The 20,776-nt window shown below is 35.0% G+C and overlaps 1 protein-coding gene across 4 annotated transcripts in view; it reads right to left on the bottom strand.

The window, feature by feature from the left end:
* Positions 1-20,776, bottom strand: part of rg (rugose) — a 126,531-nt gene that overhangs the window by 11,101 nt on the left and 94,654 nt on the right. For all 4 annotated transcript variants that reach the window (XM_011301440.1, XM_011301443.1, XM_011301444.1 and 1 more), the window contains 15 exons: positions 18,892-19,009; positions 17,988-18,090; positions 14,979-15,094; positions 8,784-8,896; positions 7,973-8,113; positions 6,427-6,546; positions 6,184-6,336; positions 5,435-5,507; positions 3,826-4,010; positions 3,157-3,334; positions 2,994-3,074; positions 2,737-2,904; positions 1,883-2,146; positions 1,137-1,333; positions 901-1,052 (listed from right to left, as the gene is read on the bottom strand). In XM_011301440.1, the coding sequence (XP_011299742.1) occupies positions 901-1,052; positions 1,137-1,333; positions 1,883-2,146; positions 2,737-2,904; positions 2,994-3,074; positions 3,157-3,334; positions 3,826-4,010; positions 5,435-5,507; positions 6,184-6,336; positions 6,427-6,546; positions 7,973-8,113; positions 8,784-8,896; positions 14,979-15,094; positions 17,988-18,090; positions 18,892-19,009 (2,162 nt within the window). The remainder of the gene's footprint in view (positions 1-900; positions 1,053-1,136; positions 1,334-1,882; positions 2,147-2,736; positions 2,905-2,993; positions 3,075-3,156; positions 3,335-3,825; positions 4,011-5,434; positions 5,508-6,183; positions 6,337-6,426; positions 6,547-7,972; positions 8,114-8,783; positions 8,897-14,978; positions 15,095-17,987; positions 18,091-18,891; positions 19,010-20,776) is intronic.

The raw sequence follows: 20,776 nt of genomic DNA on the forward strand, positions 1-20,776 counted from the left end.
CTCTTTAGCGCCCTTCAAAATTTTTTCCTCTTTTTTTTCATTATTTTTTCATGCCAAATCCAGTGATTTTCGTGACCTCAAAACTTATCCCAAATTTTTATGTATTTTAGGCTAGAAAGATAAAATTTAAACAAAAGATGACGTTCTATAGGTAGTCCACCCGGGCCTTAAATAAATTTAGTAAAATATAATATAAAAATCAAAATATTAAATATTATTATATAAAAAAAAAATTAATATATATAAAATTAATGTAATTTATATATATATATTATATATATCTATCATATTATATAGATATATTTTGATATGCATAGCGCCAAAAAAAGCAGACAAAAAACGTTACATGCTTTTTTTTAAAAGGGATTCTCAATCAGCAATTAAAAAAAACAAAACATTGTTTATTTACGGTAATTTCAAAGATATTTCTAGTCTTCCATTTACTCTCAGTTTAGCACAAACATCATGACTTTATGAATGTAAAATGAAACGCATCTGGAATAAATATTTCGAGAAATTCAATAGACACGTATTAATAATGTTCGACAAGCAAAACTGTCACTGTAATTATTATATTAATTAGTACTTCTGCCTGCAGCATCAAAATTGTACTGGAGATGAATGAATTTCAGCTTTGAATGAACGTTCTTGCCCCGCCCCGCACTAATTAAATTTATTGGAATAGAAATCACTTGTGTTCTGCAAAAAAGTCGTATAGACATATTCTACGTTTTTTTACTCATATTTTGTTCAACCGAGCCGGTAGTGTTCATGCGGATTCCGTTGCGACAAAATTTAATCCATCAAGTGATAGAAAAAGGTATCCATGATATTTTTTCGCTCAACCGTACGCAATAAATATCCGTTGATTTATCCTGCGAGGGAAACTTTAATACTTACTTCTGGTCGTGAGATAGCGCCAGCGATCTGACACTGCCCTCGCAAGTTGGGAAGGCATAAAGGAGCGCCAGATTGAAAGTTCTCCAGACCTCGACAATTCCCTTGTCGCCTCCTGTCATCAGATATTCACCGTCTCTGCTCAGCAGTAGACACTGTAACCCATAAATCAATACTCTTATACACCCTTCAACAAACGTATGAAAGGAAAAAAAAACTATTACAAAAGGCTATTTTACCTGGAGATTGTCGTTATGAGACTCCTGACGTAACCGTTTACCGTTTATAGTGAATGCAGCGATATGACCACGCTCGTAATTCACAACTATCACCCCTTCCCTGGACATTGCAATGTTTTCAGGTGAGGTAAAACCATTTGGAGGCTCTAAAGATCTCAACAAGTCGCCAAATGTTGTGTGCACCAAAACTGGCCCCACTGAAACAATTGGTGTTATTATAGATTGATTTATTTGAATCGTCTAACCAAGGTAAATTTTATATTCAGGAGAGAGTTGAAAATTTGTGTCACTCAATGAAGAAACAACCAGCGAAAAACATATTCAGTAAAAGTTACAGAATTCCCAAATCGGGCTTCAATTACGGAAGCGAAATTTCAATAGAAATTATGGCATTTTGGAATTACGCAAGATCAACGTAGTTTTGATTAAATATGTCTTTTAACTTTGCAATTTCAGAGTTAGAAGAAATACTTTTAGTTTGAAGTATTTAAATATGTTTTTAGACTTCATATCCCTGTATTTTGAAGAAAACTGAAAATTCAATTGTTAAAATGACATGTGTATGTTATGTTATAATTTTTAAAAATGACCAACGTATTAGCTTTTGTACTGACGAAGAGTATCTCCGTTTTTATAATAGTGGTGTTGACACCAAGTTGACAGAACGATTCGAATAACTGTAGAGAATCGGGGGAATCCCAATTGAGAGAAGTTTGAGAGATAATAAATACTCAATGTTTCTTTACTGTAAGATCCAGAGACAACAAGTCCCAATTCAGCAGATATAACGACAGCAGTGACCGGCTGCTCATGGCCAGTGAGTGTAGCTCTCGGTGCTGGTGCCTCACTCTCTCCCACAATTGTCTGAGTTCTTGCATTCCAGTGCCAGAGTAGTACCGTGCAATCAGCACTGCCAGATGCAATATAACAATCAGACGTGATATTGCACTCACTCCTGGACAAACACGTCACGACTCCATAATGTCCAAAGACAATCTGAACGATTTTAGCTGAAAAAAAAGGCAAAACTCCCGTGATTTATTCTCAATTTTCAGGACTACACTTTCATTAATCACAACCAGTTTTCGAAATCTCGAATTACTCTCAACGAGGTGGATCACCCGGTTACTGGTAGTAAGAGGCCTACTTCAACTTTGAAAATGCATCAAAAAATCATTTATCATCGTTTTAGGGCCTGAGTCAGGGTCTAATAAGCTATTTGAAAAGTTTTTTCTAATTAAAAAATGTTGTTTATCGTTGATGAGTAAAGGAATGAATTGAGAAAAATAGAAAGAATAACAGATGGTCCAATAACTGGTAGCTTGTAGAAATTTGAAGATACCCTGTACCAGTTACTAGCATTCACCTGACACCAAAATTAATTTATAAAAATTTATTAAAAATACATACGGTCGTTTGAAAGTTCTGACTGTAATTGTCGACCTCAACGTAAAAAAATAATGTTTTCAAGTAAATATTCATCTAATAAGATCATTAATTGATTTGGTACAATAATGGATACAGATAACTGAAACAGTGCCAGCACCAGTACCTGGGTCATTGACGTCACATTAGAAAAAAGATATTTATCTCGATGTACCTGTTTCCGTGGAGAATACTCGAAAACTGTTGTCCCAGAAGCCACATGCCACCAGAAACCTGCTGTCAACGGTCGTAACAAAGCAGTTGCTTCTTATCTTGAGTTTCTGACTGAAATTATCACCCAGGTGCCTCTTCAGCGCTTGATTCGAGTGATTAGCTGTTTGGGCTGAGGATGAGAACAATTTATGGATTAGTAAATCGAGGAGACAATACTTCCGACGATAATTTTTATGGTCAAATAAAGTTTCTAGTTACACAAGACTGGATCCATTGACAAGGGTTGATTAACAGCTTGTGCTTGTGGCGTGTCAGCATAACTCGGTGACTGCACCGAGGCTGGAAAGTCAACAAATTATTGAATTGAATTATTCGTGGTTGACAAGGGTATTTAATTAATGAGGAGAGGGTTAGGACTTACCAGCGTAATTGGTGTTCCAGCGATTAACAGCAAACTGTTGGCCAGTGGTAACCGTCACTACCGATGGTAATGGTAATTGTGGGTAGGTATTTGCTGAGATATGGCATATTGGTGAATTTGATGGGAATTTAATGGTCATACAGACGTCATCGGGAATACTTGAGAACATCATTGGAGACTGAAATTGTAATAAATGGCTGTTTACATTGAAATTCTCAACAAAATTTTCATCAAAAGTCGTAAACAACACTTTTTCAAAAATATTCACTATTCCAACGGTTTTATTATGCTAAATTATTTATTGTGAAATTAGGTGTTCACTAATACACTGACTAATCAGAGTATGTTTATTGCAAATATCCACAACATTTCGGGAATATGATTGCATTTAATATAAAAATTGCTAAAAATATAAAAATTTAAAATTTGCTTACAATATGTATAAATGCGTGGAAAAATGGGTGGTATGTTTACTTTTATGTCAATATCAATATTTCCCTTCAATTCCAAGATATTTGAGAAAAAATCATTTAGAGAATATGTGTAATTATCCTAGTTTACCACTCCGCTACTGAATTATTCCAGGATTATTAAGGTTCACATGGAAAACTTGAGTTATTTGATAAATTCTACAAAAATTTCTATACTCCGAAGAGAATCTGTACATACCAAATGCATTGCTGAACTTCTTGGAGGATGAGGCTCCATCAAGAGTTGCGATGGAGTCTGACCGAAATTCCGTATCTGATTCTCAATAGCTTCTTTCATAACTGGATCGGTTATTGAATCCAATTCTACACTTCCCTCGTATGTCAGATAGTAGAATACATTTGTTGCACGCACTGCCTCTGGACCTGAACATACAAATAGTTATTCCTTCAATAAATACAATCTCTTAACAGTGCTAATGGTGATTTTTCGTTCTCAGTGATGAAGTCTCTAACACGGAGAGAAATATTCAGTAATAATTACCGAAAAATTGATGTAATCTGAAATAAAGAAGCATTTTCCAGTTTTATAGGAATAAAAGAAAATAAATGTGAAACGTTCAGCAATTTTTCAAGTTCGTCATCAAAAAAGGTAGGTGATTTATTTAGATGTATTTAGACTCCATCCTGATTAGGTTTTAATTATTATGATCATGTTTCCTCAAGGATGATTATGCCGGTAAGACCCTTTCTCCGTTGAACCTCTGAGTTTCTTATTCTCACTAATTATGGATTTCACTTAAAGCTATAATTGGCAGGATCATCTTCGAGAGATATAATTATCGCAATTGAAAATTAATGCCGATACCTTGGAGTAAAATAGAACTAGAGAAATAGAGTAATAAGCCATTCAATAATTCTCTGGAAGAGAGAAAATTTGGGGAAAACATTTTTTATTTCTCAATGTCCGTCCTGTTTGGTTAAATCTCTCAATTATTAGAGAAAAATTATGGAATTAATTGTTGTTAATAAAGGGGCAAGTCATTCACGTGACGGCAATTTCCATTACAATACAGCAATTCCTCATCCAGCTTCCACTTTTTATTGCACCTCACTCCTTCAATCCGTCAAGTGTCATAAAAATAAAAATGAAAGACCGATAACTCATATCTGAAAGGCCATTTGTTAGTTTTATTCCCCCGATGACATCCGAAACACTTGAACTGTTAAAATCTCAAGATAAACTGCTGTGAAATAGTTCCGTTTGTGAACTTCCGGTTAAAAAAATTATTCTTCATTATCGTGATACTGCTTTCAGTTAAATGTGTTACGTATTAACGAAAGTGCGTGATGCTGGGGACGCATTGTCGCGTCTTCCACGGGCGCCTAATTGCTGGGGACTTGGGGAGACACGGAGGAAGCCAACTAAAAAACTAATTCTTTCCATACGCACACGGGTCTTCATACATCCATTGAATTTTCTATTTCCTTGCCTTCGAGGAAGCGCCGGATATAGAGGCGCCACCCGCAATTAACATTGAAGGAAATTTAATTTGACGCGACTTTAGATGTAACACTTTTTTAAGCATTTCAACCTATTATTAGATGAATTATTTAGGAAAATGCTGGATCTTATAATTTTTCAGAGATGTGTTATGCATGATTTCATATAATATTACCAAAATAATTGTAAAAAGAAAAAATACGACTCGGGAGCGAGCGAATTGTGCGAGTTATGTTTCTTACTGATGAATTGCACAATCTAATCGCATCAATCAAATAAGATCAATTGCTGGTTAAAAACGTAATGTCAATGTTTAATAGAGAAACCATTGTGGACAATATGTTACCTCTTTGTTTGTAGCCGAAAATGAGGTCGATCCACTGATGGAGCTGGCAGGACACGAATTCAGACTCCAGCGCCTACCATGAAAAAGACAGATTACTTATTCGAAATGATCATAGATATGATATTGCTTTATAATGCCACATTCAAACACTTGTTATTCGTATTGAATTACAATAATTCCCTTTCCTTCCATTCTCTTCCACCACCCTTGCATGACAATTACGTAATGTCTAAATTAAAATATTGTTTGTAATTCATCAATAAGAAATCTTATCGTAAAGAGTCCATCGATAAGTTACAGAAACAATCATTTTTCAACTTTCTTTTTTCTTTATTTGCTTGACTTTTCATTAGTTTACTCTAATTGAAATAATAAACATAATTTTCGTCATTGATTGGCAGAAAAATAACTCTAATAATAATAATAATAATCTAATGAGATTTTTTCTCGTTCTTTATAAGACTAAGTTTTTTTTAAGTTTCCAAGTAAAATGAGAAAAATCGACTGCATTTATCGGCGAGACATATAATTTTCCCACTTTGTTGTATTTACTCGACTTCAGTTGTATTTATTTGAGTCAATAATTACAATTTTTGTCAATCGTCATTAATTAGGAAAAAATCAATCGAATGATTGGAGATTGATGAATTTCTTAAAAGGAGACAAACTCGATGGTAAAATCATGGTCTTGATGCGCGGTACATTTACATCGTTTAAAATATAAATCTGAATAAAGTTTCTAGTCTCACCATTCGGTTGATTCTAATGAATTCTTCCGGCGAATTAGCCCAGGGAGGCAAATCCACATCACCAACTGAGCTACCATCCTCATTCCTTCCAAGACGATAATTATTCGTATTCACGAGCATCTCAGGAAGGAAAAAGAACTCGGGTATAAGTTCCTGAAAGACAAATGGAAATAATGTAATAATAAAATCACTGGAGTCAATCTGTAATCTATTTTTCTCCTTCGACTATGATCATGTGCACACCTTCACGTCGGACGTATCTCTCTGACAATTCTTCCAGGAGAGTGCAATTGACGAGAATAGCCTGTTGGGATAATCAAACTTGCCACCCTGAAGCGCCAAGAACATCGTGGTCATGGGCTCCTGAAAGAGACAAAACAATTCAACAATGTGGAATTGAGTTTTCCTTTTACTCTTGAGGTAAAGAGAAGAGGCATATATAGAATGGCATATGTGCAACCGCGTGAAATCAAAAGTGGCCGGATTTTTACAGCGGCAAAACATCTAAGGGAGTGCATTTCAAGGCGCAGAAAAGGCGGGTGCGCTCTTTAAGAGGCCACTTGGGACTCATTCTGTAAAAGCTACTTTCATCAGACCTACACCCTCCAAAATCTCCTCGTATTTTCCAAGATAAAAACACTTCAAGGAATGCCTTTTTGTAGAACCTCACACTCATATATCATATCAAATTAGTAATCGATAATTATTAAAGTAATCATTAATGATTTCCTCATTTTTCTTAAGCGGTAATGAACGCATTAATTTCGTCGATTTTTAAAAATATCAAACATTAATAATAAAGATACATGAAATTCCCTTCTATTCCACTCGATTTTGGTGCAAAAAAAAAAATCTTTCGTATTTTTCAATTTTTTAGAATTTTTAGAAAAATTAAAATAAAAAACTATTACCCATTTTCAAAGTTCATTCTATCCCGTAAGACGCAGTTAATTGGCAGCATCGAAATCCTACAATTTTTAAGTCCCAAGAGCATGTGAAAGAAGTGGAAAAATTACTTTTTACTGTTACTTTGCCACTTATGAAAAGTAAAGTAGTTTATAATAGCGACAGGAAGGAAGCAATTCCTAGTACCATTTCCACTCGATCAACAGCTGTAGTGCCTTATCCAAGGCCACAAAATGTACTTGGGACGAGTGTTTTTAGAAGTTTTCAAAATATATAAGTGAACTTCCCCCAAGTGCAAACTACTAGTAAAAAGTAATCTTTACAGAGTACACAGAAGACTTTATGCGCGGCTCTACAAATCATTTATTCCACGCGTTGACATATTTCTGAATAAAAGTCTCTTGATCAAAGACTTTAGGTAATATTGTTCGAAGAAAAAAAATGTTAAATATAAATAATTCAATTCGTATATTGGTATATACGAAGATGAGGAGAAAGAGGCGAGAGTATCTACCGTGAAAATGGTGTTGTACTAAACAGATGTATATTTAACGGACTGGTAGACTCGACGACTCGTCGAGGCGTTTCAACGCCCCCGAATTAGTGTTTAACTCACTACTAAATGTGTCTCGGAGAATTTATGATCTGTTACTGGCACCGGTTTGGTTTTTTAACAAAAGCATTAGTTTTTCTAGGCTGACGACAAGGACAAGGACTGACGATTATCGCTCTTATCATCAGACGAGGCTGCTGTAATGGTCGTCGAGATGTTGAAACGAGGTAACGAGAGTTGAATTGATGAGGGAAAATGTGGGGAGATTTGTCCATGGTATTTCAAAAGATTATTGAGGATAGAGTGGGAAATTAATTGAGAGATACGTACCACTCGAATCAGCCAATTAAGGACGAAAGCTGCTGTTGAATAATGAGTGCCATAATGGAAAGGTGGAATGCTGTCGTGTTCCCAACTCTGGAAACGGTCTTCAAAGTAGGCTCTCCTGCTTGGATTCAGTGCTCCAATTGGCTGTTGAAATTAATATAGGGAGTTGAGAAATTTTTTTTCGATAACATAATATTCAGGATACACGAGATTTTTCATTATAAAATATTTACAATATAAAATGCAACTCAAAAACGCAGGAAATATTCAATAAAAATTCAGTCCTTGAATCTGAATCATTCTCTCAGCGGACTGAGAGAATGATTCAGTTATAAGAACGCATTTTTAGAGGATTTTTTTTTTATGAATAAATATTTTCTATTATTCAGTGTCTAGCACCTGTACGTATTTTTCCACTAAATAAATTACTTATAGTATTAGCTATGTCTAAATGAACATTTACTATTTTTTCTCTATTTTACTTGATATTCCGTTATTTACTCATTAGAAACGATAAACAAATTATTTTAATAACAAAATACTTGTCAAATGACCCATCAGACCCTGATTATATAGTCAAAACAGACAAATGATTCTTTAATGGACTTTTAATATTTAAATATACCTCTCACTGCCAGTAACTGAATCATTCATACGATTTGCAAAGAAAATTTTTTTGTTAACTAAGAGATTAAGCTATTGCTGTTCTGTGAATTGAAATTTGGAGATGATAAAAAATCAATAAAATAGGAAACCGGAAAAGACAAAAATAAACATTGGGGATGGGAATATTCTCTTAGGTTTTTGTTCTCACCTTGGATAAATCCCGATAATTGCTCGGCAAGCTAAGATCAAGCTCTTTAGTTTCATAATTAGTGAGTACCCACGGGAAAACTGGATACTGATTCAAGTCGTTGTAAGTTCGCCCTGAAAAAAATGAGTTAAATTAAGTATCTTCGATCCTCATCCATCAGACTAATCGGACAGGCATACTATCAGTTCAGAAAGAAAGACAAAATGCGAAGGGAGAGACGTTACCCGCATGTAGATACGGAAAAAACCTCCATTTTTCGATATGTCTACTTCGTAAGTATTTTAAATTTCCTCCAAGTAATTAAGTGCTTCAGTTGCAATAGAAACAAAGTGAATAATTCTAGTGAACATCGGTATGCAATACCTCACTGACAGAAGCATTCGGATGATGCTATCTAATGAATTCTGTTGAAGCTTTTCTCTCGAGTCACTTGTATTAAATATTGTATTAAATGAGGAGAATATAATTGTCTATGCAGTTAAGTAGTTGTGGGGGCACAACGGTTTTGTTAAGGCAAACAAGTATGCGGTAATAGTCACCGAATTTCGATTCATCCAATACTAGTTCATACACGGAGAGAAATATTTAGTAAAAATTACGGAAATTTCAGTTCACTTACCGATTACGGAGTTGATTCGAAAAATTTAAGTGACGGTATCGTTATTTTTCACCGATAATTCAGATAAAAATTACGGAACACCGCGGAAAAATTCCGTGACTTTAGATAAAAATTACGTGACAGTTCCGTAAAATTTCCGACAACTACATTTCGCTCCAGAATTACGGAAAATATACGTAATTTTTATTGAATATTTCTCTCAATGTACTATCTGTTCAAACTCATTGCAACTATCCGTTTCCATTTAAATACCGGAGAGACGTCGCTTGAATTTCATTCAATTATCATTGTTATCAGAATGAGGTGCAATTTAAAGTGATTTTAAATCATTCATCAAAAATGAAGGATTTACTAACAATTTTTCGGTTGATTGTTTTGGGTAAATTAATTTTCAAAAGTTAGAACTTCAAAAAAATATCTCATATATTAGAATTTCATCCTTACAAATGGCTTGTAAAAATACATAAATACATAGTCTACATTGACTGTCGATATTACTTCAGATCACAATTAATTATGAGCGAAATTATTATGTGACTGTAATGAGTTATTGAAATGTATGGGTATATTTTTTTTGCCATCAATAAATTGGTGGTGAGCTTCCGATTGGTTTATTAAAAAAAAGTTTATTAAAAATTTCAGGTAATAATAACGTGCAGTGCGTACGTTCATCAATGGTGACAACCAACATGGAAAAAAATATATAATCGAAAAATTATAATATACATTTTGAATGCGAGCGGTGAGATTATCTGTACATATGTATCCAGAATTCGTCGAACTATATGCGACAGATCCGGATATAATTGACATATTTTTCTGAATACATATTCTATCCATGTGGAATAAGTTACGCCCAAAAATTATTCTGGCCTAGCCTCGAAACGCATTTAGCTCATGAAAAATGTGCTCTCAATTTTCATAATGAAATTAATTTGAATTTACGACCTGACAAAAAAAAATATCGAGAAATGATAAAAAAAGGTAAATGTCAGGAATGAAACAAGGAGAGTCGAATGTGTCGTCGAGTAGAGTTCTATTTTTACGAAAAACTCGGTATAGTGCCTCAATGGAGCGCGGTGTGCTCCGTTTAGTAGTAACATAACTCAAACCATGACGGCTAATCGCTCCTGAAATTGTCACTCCGAGGTCTCACTTTCCCTCAGCAATCCGCCCATTTTTTGGAAAGCAAGAAAATCAAAAAAAAAACACGAAAACCAAACAAAACATAAATACATTAGTGATGCCTCATTCGGCATCTTTCATGTTGTCATTAAGTTTTAATTGAAACTGTCCGAGCCACAAGGCACTCACCGCATAGAGAAAACAAGATTCTAACTGTTAGAAAAGGATGGACAAATTTTAGACGTTTCTTGTATTTATATTTATCTTTGGTAAATATAAATATATTATTATATTATTTTTTCCAAGGTAAATCCAATTGTAATTTTCCGTTAATTCTACAATAAACTATCTTAAAATAATCGAATTCTTCCTGAATTTGAAAAAGTGGCTGTCTACCGTGCGTTCCTTCCATTCCGCCTCAAAATATGCAAAATAGAAAATGAATTTTCTAGAATTGAGAACTCAAATTTAATAAAAATAAGAACATTTTCCCATTCATTCAATAATATTTTTTCTTTTATTAATTGTACTTACCACTCATAGAAGAGGTTAATGGAAAGATGAGAAAACTATAAAATTCATGAACTTTTTTTTCTAACTTTCGCAACCTGAAGATTTTAGATAATTATTTTCTGAGACTGGTTGTGTGACCAACCCATCTGATTCTTGAATCAATCCTTTCGCCAAATTGCTAATTAAAAACACTAAACGTTCACTTATTTTTCGAAGATTCTAATATTCACAATGGATTTGACAATGGATTTGAATGAAGTAAATGCAGATTTGAATCAGTGCAGAATAATAAAAGAATACGAAAACTATATTTATGTCACCCTTTACTATATTTATGCCCGCCCTAACCTCGTCCTTTTATTGCCCTAGGGAGGTAAGTGGCCGTTTATCGCCTTTCTTCTTACTTACCTCTCTTGGGCAATAAAAATCCTCAGTTAGTCGGGCCTTGTAATATAAAGTAACATATGCCACACAGGCTAGCATAAATTACTAGGTAGCATAAATTACTATTTCGTAATAGTTAAGAAAGTGGCCTATTCCATCCCTCAGATTTCTGTTGTTTTTAATTCTCAGGATAAAGCACATTCCTCTCGTCATTAACGAACAAAAATCGAACTTGAAACATTGAAAGCTAAGTGTCTACTACCCTCGGGTTCGCCTTGACTTAGTAATACACACGCGGGTTAGAATGCCCTGTTTTCCTTCCTTGGTGCACAATATACTATTAAGTGTATGCATACTTTCATCAAAACGAGACGCCAGCTGTTGACCCAAAGCATTTTGGACTTGAATCAAGAAAAGAAAAAAGATTAACTGCGATCAATCGCGTAAATACTTGATGAACACTTTTCTTTTAGAGTTGAGTAATCAAGAAGAGATAAATCAAATAAATGTTGCGTCTGAGATGGAAATGAAAAGAGAAATAAAAATTAATGAATGTGGGTTTTTAAATTCTTGCAACTTAGAGCGGATTGGGTATCCGTTCACAATCGATAGATCGATTTCAATCGTGACAATCGGTGGAACTGCGCGAGGACAATGCACCGTAAATCAATGGGTCCTTTCACGATTCCCAATGGGTAGAGGAGACGGTAAATAATCGCGGGTTCGTGTTATGCATCAAAGTGATTATTAATGGGACCGTCGGCGATGAGCGAATGCCTGAGAACTACGGCACGACAGCGGGTATGTCTCGCGACGGATTCGGAGATCTTTCTATATGTAGTTCTAGATTTTTTTTCAGGACTCATTCCGCCCTCTCCCACACCCATTGCAGTCGAGAATGCCTTATAATAAGTGTTCAACAAGCTTCAGGATGACATGCTGCTTCTTAATCCAGATAATTTGCAAGTTTTTCCTTTTCTTTGAATAATTAGAGTGCATCCCTCGAGGTTCATGACCTGCAGGGGTCAATTTTTGGCCACGCAGAAAATCCAGTAAATTTGCAGTAGGTTAATTAATAAAAATTATGAATGGAGTTGTGGAAATGAAGAAAATCGAGAAAATCGATAGCGGTCTGTTTTCGTAAAAATCGACTGAGTACACCTGGAAATTTTGTTTTACATGTGGATGGAAGCATTGTGATCCTTGAAATATAATTTCTGAATTAGATATGATATGTATATAGATATGTTCGTGCGGCACTTTTTTCAACTTCATCTTCGATTAGAGACTCCTTTATCCGTGGAATTAAATCAGTTTTTTCTCATATGCAACTATTGTTGAGCCCTAGTCGTTGATATTAATTGAAATTTAATTCATTAATTATTTTTGTTAATTTTTTATGTTTTCCGATAGCTCAAAAAAAAAGTTATGGAATACTTTAATGATGGCGTATAAAATTTGTTTTGATATCTTGTTAAACAAGTCAATAGATGGAAATAAAAACAATAACCGTTGTATCAATATATAAGAAATATTGGAATTCGCGGGATATTTTACTTCAGATGAACTACATTTTTTTTACTTCGATGTACCCTAAAAAATGGAGATATCGATTTGAATATTTACCAACAGCTACTTGCATCAATGCGAATAAGACATGATGAGTCATTCTGTGACTCATTCAACTGCACTTTGTCGCAGAATTTCTACTCTCTAGCGAGATACAGAAAAAAAGAAACAGAAAATAACTGGCGTGGGATGCGAATGGGCTTTTATCGATCCATCGTTTTCCACTAAGCAATAATTCACAGTCTGCACCTTCAGATCCTTCGCAGAGACCGATACAATCGCGATGGAAAATTCTGTCGGCAGTTGGACAGCGTGGAGTCATCAGGAAAAATTTATTCACGGGATCAACCTTCCACTATTAACTCATTACTCCCATAACTCTTATCATTAACCGTGACTCTTCACCATGAACTATTAAAAAAAATATATTTACTTTAGTACAATATTACCTATGATTTCATATGATATGATCATTTTTGGTAATAAATAGTTATGTTTAGTTACGCCAATATTCGGCCAACATTGCGTCAACCTTGGATCAACCTTCGACCGATATTGTACCGACGTCAACGCTGCAGCGAATGTCCAGAAAGCGAATAACGTAATCCTCTCCACCTTCAAATTCGGTCAAGAAAACATTGAACTGAATATAATGAGACTCGGCCGAATGAAATTGAACAATTTTTTTTTGTGTAGATCTCAAAAAAAGTTTTGATGACATAAATTGGTCGTATTGATCTAAAAAAAACGAAAATTCTGAGTTGAATATTGTAAATAATTAATATAAATACATAAATCTATATAAATATGATATGAAAACTCAGTCATCCTAACATCACAAATGATGCATTAAAAATAAAACAATTACAATGCTTCAATCCTGGAAGAATAAACGTAAAGAAACCGATCTTTTTATGGGACACCCTAAATAGGCGCGGAAAATTCAGATAAAAAAATATAATTTCGCTGAAGAATAACGGAAGATGTACACCATTTTTACAAGAATAACGTGATATTTATCCGTGTGTTGTTAACACTGAAATTTAGTGATAGTTTATTAGCGGAATGTTTCATTGAGCCGAAGAAAAGTGACGGGGTGCTCAAGCATGCAGGATTGGTTGCTCATACCTCTGAGTATATGGACAGCATGTACGACCGGTTCACCCTGCATATATCCTGGGCACTGGGCCCCCATTGCCTTTGGCTATTTATTTGTGCAATTAATATATAAGCCTCGTAAATAGTACGATGCCCAACGGCACCGACTCGGTTCGACTCAGTCTGAATTTTACGAATAATTGCATGTCCGTGCTCATCGGCGTCATTAAAAATTGCCTCAACCACCCGGGAATTATGGATTATTGCCCTTTGGCAATTATTCAAAATCTTTTTAATGAGTTGAAGAAGAATTGAAAATTATCGAGAAATTATGGTATAATCGAATGTTCAATATAAAATATTTAATTTCGAAATAAAAAAAAAATAAAATATAATAAATTTGAGTTGTTGGGTATCATATTGAGCACGAAGAAAGAAAGTTAAAAATACTTGAGAATAAAAATAAAAATAAAAAGAAGGTAATATTTGTAATATTGAAGGAAAGAAACAAAGAGCAGGGTTTTTTACCCTGGGGACACAGTAGCTTTCTCCCTGGAGCCATAGGATTACCAGGGACATGTCAGTGAGGGGAAAGGTGGGGAAGGATGAGGTACAGGGATTACTCAGGGCTAGGGTGGCCCAGAACCGAACACACAGGGCTGATTGAGAACATCCCTAATACGCCACGACAGACTCCATCCGTCCGTGTGCAACCATAAAAAGCTGCGGTACTCTAACGTCTCTCTCTTCGTATATCCCAACAACATTCGGCAACATTTCCTCTTTTTTTTCGGCTTTCAACGTATACGAGGATTGAAGAAACTCCATTACTGCGTTTCATGATGCGCAGATGGAATGGTTCAAGAATGGATTATCATCAGACTTACCAGCAATTGTGTTGAGGAACATGAGGTATTCAAAGTTCGATATCTCTCTTCTTTGCCACTTTTGAGTCATGTTTGAGCTCCTCATCAGTTGTCTCGGCGACATCATTGATGCCCTCCTAGAAATTTAAAACGAAAGTATCAGTAAGATGATTCCCAATGAAATCCAATGTGCCAAGTCCTTCAGTCTCCGCAAACTTATGAACTGTCGAACTCCTAAGTACGTAGTACTATTGGACTTGGTACTCCAAAATTTTCACATCCTATGTTTGCGGAGGCAATTGCAGACTGATTTTTCTAAGTCTCAATGTATAGTACTTAGTACGTGAAAAACTTTCAACAACAAAATACGTCGGAACTTTGGACTTTTCATTTTTTTAAGCAATAATAAGCCAAAAAAACTTAAGGGTCAATTATTCCGGAATTTTATTGTTATAAGTTGCCATGAATGATATTGAAAAATTATTGAGCAAATTTCATTCAAAATTAAATTAAAAACCTATCTTTTGTAGATACCTGAAATATTAAAGTACGTCTTCCTGGAATGAAGACTTGACAAAAGTATAGTCCAAGATTTGTCTATTGATTTTAAATTTCAAGAAGTTTCAGGGGCTAGGTCTTTTGAGTTTCCATTTATTTCCGAATAGGATTTTTTTCTCTGCGATGAATTAATTTTTATTAATTAATTAATGAAAGTTATTAGTTGGAGGTATTAATTAAATGGATATTAATATTTGGTATCAATATTTACGTGGGAATGTTCGACTGAATAATTATCAAGGAGTTTCACTCCAACGAATGGAGAATTTAACAAGTAAAAATACTTGAGTGCAATTTATTACTCCAGTTTAAATACCATTTCGGTACTGATCAAAGTGCGATCAACGGAACCAGTCGAGCCGAGTTTTTCGCACGAGTGCAAATGCATCATAAAGGCACTTCCACCGCCTCCGGAGTAATAAATCCATTCCGTCTTTTACATCACCGCGATATCCTTGAGTGAGAATATTCTGATTTGAGAATTTACACATCACGGCGAAGATTTAATGACTGGCATGCGTTCGGGATAAAAACATCAACGAGAACACCGGATGTGTATATAAATATGAAGAGAGGGGATTTTCAATAGGATGAAGGTCCCAATTTATTGCATACGACAAAGATCAAAAAATCTAAAGTGTCCAACAAATCAAAATCTTGGACACTAAAGATTTCAACTTCTAATTCTTATCGGAGGGGAATTATCAGAGGAGCGGTTATCAAGAGAAAATTACCGCACATTATTGTACTAAATTTTAATTAGATATTCAAATTATTATACCGCTGATTCTCGGCTCTATAAAAACTAGCCAGGATTACTCAGTAGCAGGAATAGTGTTTCACTAAGATCCGCCAATCAATTGGATACAAATGATTTTTCATTTTGAAAAAATATCACGGAATGTATTTTTATGTAAAATATTTTCTTAGAGGGGGTAATTTACAATCTCGAAGAGAGTAAATGATGATTTAACAACTGGATATTATGGAAATTTTGCTTGTTTTTTAGATTGAAATCGTAATTCACGCCTCATCGTGCCTCATTTACGATCTCAAACGAGTTTTTTTTTATCGATTTGAGATCGTAAATGCAACGACAAATATTAAAAAACAGTTCATTGAGAAATGCGATATTTTTATGATTTTCAATCATTGAAGGGTAGCTTTTAAAAACTATTTTTCATTCATTTTTTTTTGTTTTTGAGTTAAATGTGACAAGTTTCAGATTTTTCGTGAAGAATCTTTTAAAAATATTTCAGATTATAGCTAAACCCATCCGCAATTTAAAGATTTATCCTCCAATTATTCATGTTTCAATTATTGTTTGGGAGGAAAGTGATTTTTATATTTCCGACTCTATTTACGATTTCAAAAGGGTAAGAAACCTACTATAGGTCAACATGCGCCATTCATGTTTTTTGAATCGTAATACATTTTGTTTTTTATATTTCTATGGTTACGCGTACACTCTATTTCATTTTCTCAATATTTTCACTCGTAATCTACTATGATATCAAAACTGAATTTTTAATGGCTCGAAAAATTACATCCGGTTGGACTTCTTTATACTTCAAAATTAACGAAAAAGGAATATTTATACATAATCGTTTTGTATCTATCGTAAATAATCCCGCAAAAACAAAAGGGTCAATCGATATAATTTATTTCACCGTATTTAATGATGCTGCTTCTACCCTAAATAATGTTTATTTAAAAAACTGTCGTACCGTCGCTTGGAAAAAAATTCTAATCCGTGAAGCTCCATTTAAACACTTGTTAAGTAATCCAAATAAAAAAAATTCTATCTCAAGTTCAAAGTGGACAATCTCAAGCAGAAAGTGATCAGCTATCTGCAGCTATTTTTTTACCCATCCAGCATAAAAAAAAAAGTTGATTAAATATTTTACACGACAATAACGTTAAACACAAATCGAAACGAGCATACAACTGTCATTAAGATACAAAAATATAGCATACGCCAAGTAAACGCCAACTAAAGAAATGATAGATTTCGATAAATCGGTATCTAGAAAGATAACGATATCTGGCAACGAGGTATCATCGAAGAAATGAGACTGTGATTTTAGCAAACTTATAAAGGTTTTCTCCCCCCAGAGGTCTTATATTTTTATTTAACGGAGCGAGGAATCTACGTCGGATCAGACGTCGAGAGGTCTCGAACCGGCGTATATTTATGAGCATCGTATCTCTCGCGGGTTTATATACGTTAGAGGGATAGTTTAATGGATGGTCCAGTGCCGCAAAGCTGTGTTGTTCGCCGCACAGGAGAAGTCCTCTTTTCCCTCATGATCCAACAAACCCAAGCATAGAGGACTCTTTACGAATGAGACAAAGAAACTCGCGGTATGCCAAGAGCGTGTCCGCATGCGTTCCAAGTGGAATTGGTTTTAAGTGAATCTCCGGGAGACAAAAAAGTTTTGAATTTTTCCATCTTGAAATTTTGCTCCTTACCTAGTCTGTGGAATTCCGTATTTGATGCCTACGCCGACCCTCGGCAATGCCTTGATCACCTTCTTCACTGTCGTCTGGTCCGGAAAGGCGAAGAGGATTGAGGCTGTTGATTTAAAAAAAGTGTCAAATTTTTTTATTCAATTTTAATGCTCAAACACTTAAGTCGGATAATGATTCATAGGTCACCAGTAAATTCTCTTTGTTTTTCTTCACGATCAAAATTTTACTCGTTGGACAAACGACGTTTGTGCCCAAGGGGTGACATTCCAGAGGTTCATGGAGACGCGTAGGGGAGAGTAGAGTCAAGGATATTGAGATTAGAATCTACGTGGACGTTGGGAATTTATCGTTGGACGGTGAAATAATCAGTAGGACGAAACCGAGACCCGGCTCGCCAGGTATACGCAACTGTCTCATATTTATTATTTCAGAGGCTGCAGATGGCTGCTTCGGTAAAAAAAAATATGTATATATATATATAAATATATATATATGTAAAATGAATTATTAAAAGAATCAATAAAAAAAAATATATATGAAATTGTGCGACTCCCGGAGAAATGAATAATGAAAAAGCAGCCCATTGGAATAATGAATCGTCCCCGCAAAAAATACATACCGTAATGCGTGACTGATATTTATGTTGACAATGGTAAAAAGAAAAATCTTCGAGTTCCATCAAAACGCGCTCACACACCTCGAAGATACGCTTGGAATTCCCACCAGTGCACTCTACTTTCTTTATTTTATTTCAGCATAAGAGATTAGAGCTTGTCTCGTGTGGCGTGTGAAATGCATCTCGAGCAAGAAAATTGGAATGTCACCCGGCAGCACCATTGCAAAACTTCTTTATTTTTTTTAAATTTGTATTTTTTTTTGTTAGGAAGGGTACGTATATACTCACTTCTGCTGGCAAGGAAAATCTCGATGGCCAGATTTTGGAGCAAGTACCGTCGTGAGAATATCGCTCGCACTTCTGAGAAGTACCACTTGCCGTGAAGATGATCGCAGAATTTCAACACCTGAAACAAAAATAAATATAATTATGAGAATTAACGAATTTTCACTTCTCAAGGAAATTCTTTCCATTCTTTTTTACCTTATTTTTATGTTACACATTGTTCTTTATAGATTCTCATAAAGGACTCATATTCCTAAAATATCTGCTAAAAATGGCATTCTCCGAATCAAAATAGAATTCAGCTCCAATAATAATTGAAAACTAAGAAAAATTAATGTTTGGGTCGATTTCACTTAAATTAATGGAATCAATTGGAAAAATAATGATACTGAAAATATATAGAGATGGTATCTCTTTTTCTGAAGCTAGATTTAATGTTTGAGAAAGAAATTCAACACCAACAATCTCAAGATTAACAAGATCATCGATTAATACAATTTATTTAGTCCCAAATGAACTCAAATCAACTGTTTGTTCAAATCAGACCCATGAAATGTCCACTACATGGAATTACAGGGTCAATCTCTTGCACTGATAAAAGGATTTGCTTATATCAGCCCAGCGATTCGATTGAAAATTCTGTCTACTAGTTCAGGAATGTTCTTTCAACTAAATACGCAGTTGATCCAGATTAATTATCGGTCTCACGAGAGCTTTTGGTAATAGTTATCGAATTGTGGTTTATTGACTTCGTCATCTAGTCGAAGCACATGATAGCTATCTAAATTGTGGATGGCAACGGTCGTGCGATTGTATTGGTTTAATGGAAATAATCTCGACAGACCATGGAAGATTATTGTCATAGTCAATGAGACCTATTGGAGATCTATAAAAAAAATGGAAAGCACGTATGGTGATGCTGACATTCTGAATGTTCCGCTTCGTGAATCGAAACATAACCAATCGCTCCTAACATCTTCCATGACAACTCATACGGTACAATAACAAATAATAGTTTCCCAATTATATTACTCTAATGATCGGTCATTATTTTTATATATTTTGTCTTCGCAATGTGCGAGAAAGTCACTTTTTGGGCAGGCGAAGCGAAGCGCATCCGGTAGCAACTCGTGTAGAAAGTTGTTTTTGAAATATACTATTTTTGTATTTTTATTGAGATCCTTATGTATCTCATGTCCTACTACCACTTACGGTTTTATAAACGACTCTCGTCGCTTATAGCCTTAATAGCCTTAAGCTATCCTACTATCGTTCTCTGTTTTTACGGTGCCATGAACCGACTTTGGTTACTGCACCCATTTAGCTTGTACTGAGGGAAACCATAGAAAATCTGAGTCATGGGGCCGGTTGGTAATGTAGGGATTCTGCTGTGTTCATTAATCACACTGACTCGGTGAACACAGTAGTTCTCTACATGCCTAGCCCCGGTAGTCCCGCACCGAGAAGTGTACCTAAGCGGACACCCATCCAAGTACTAATCCGACTAAACTTGACCTAATTTGGACGTGGGCCGGAGTCACACACCCTCGGCATCGTTACTACCGTCACTTATCATCGGTCATTATTCGGCTTCTATATTAGAGTTCCAATCATCTACGCATAAATCATCATTAAACAGGATTTTTCACACCAAGTATACCTCTTTGGTAACTATATTTACCAGTTAAATAGAATCGAATGTGATTAAAAATGGCTGACATTTTAATGAAATATTACTTGTTATATTCATGACTGAATGCCCGGTTCTTCTCAACGAGTGGTCAACCGACTACGTCCCCATTCATAAAATCGAATCGAATCGAAATTCTTCTATTAGTACGATATTGTAGAGTCCCGCTGATCTAGACAAATCATCATTAAATAATAT

This window comes from Fopius arisanus, unplaced genomic scaffold (assembly GCF_000806365.1).
Source record: "Fopius arisanus strain USDA-PBARC FA_bdor unplaced genomic scaffold, ASM80636v1 scaffold00022, whole genome shotgun sequence".
NCBI lineage: Eukaryota > Metazoa > Arthropoda > Insecta > Hymenoptera > Braconidae > Fopius > Fopius arisanus.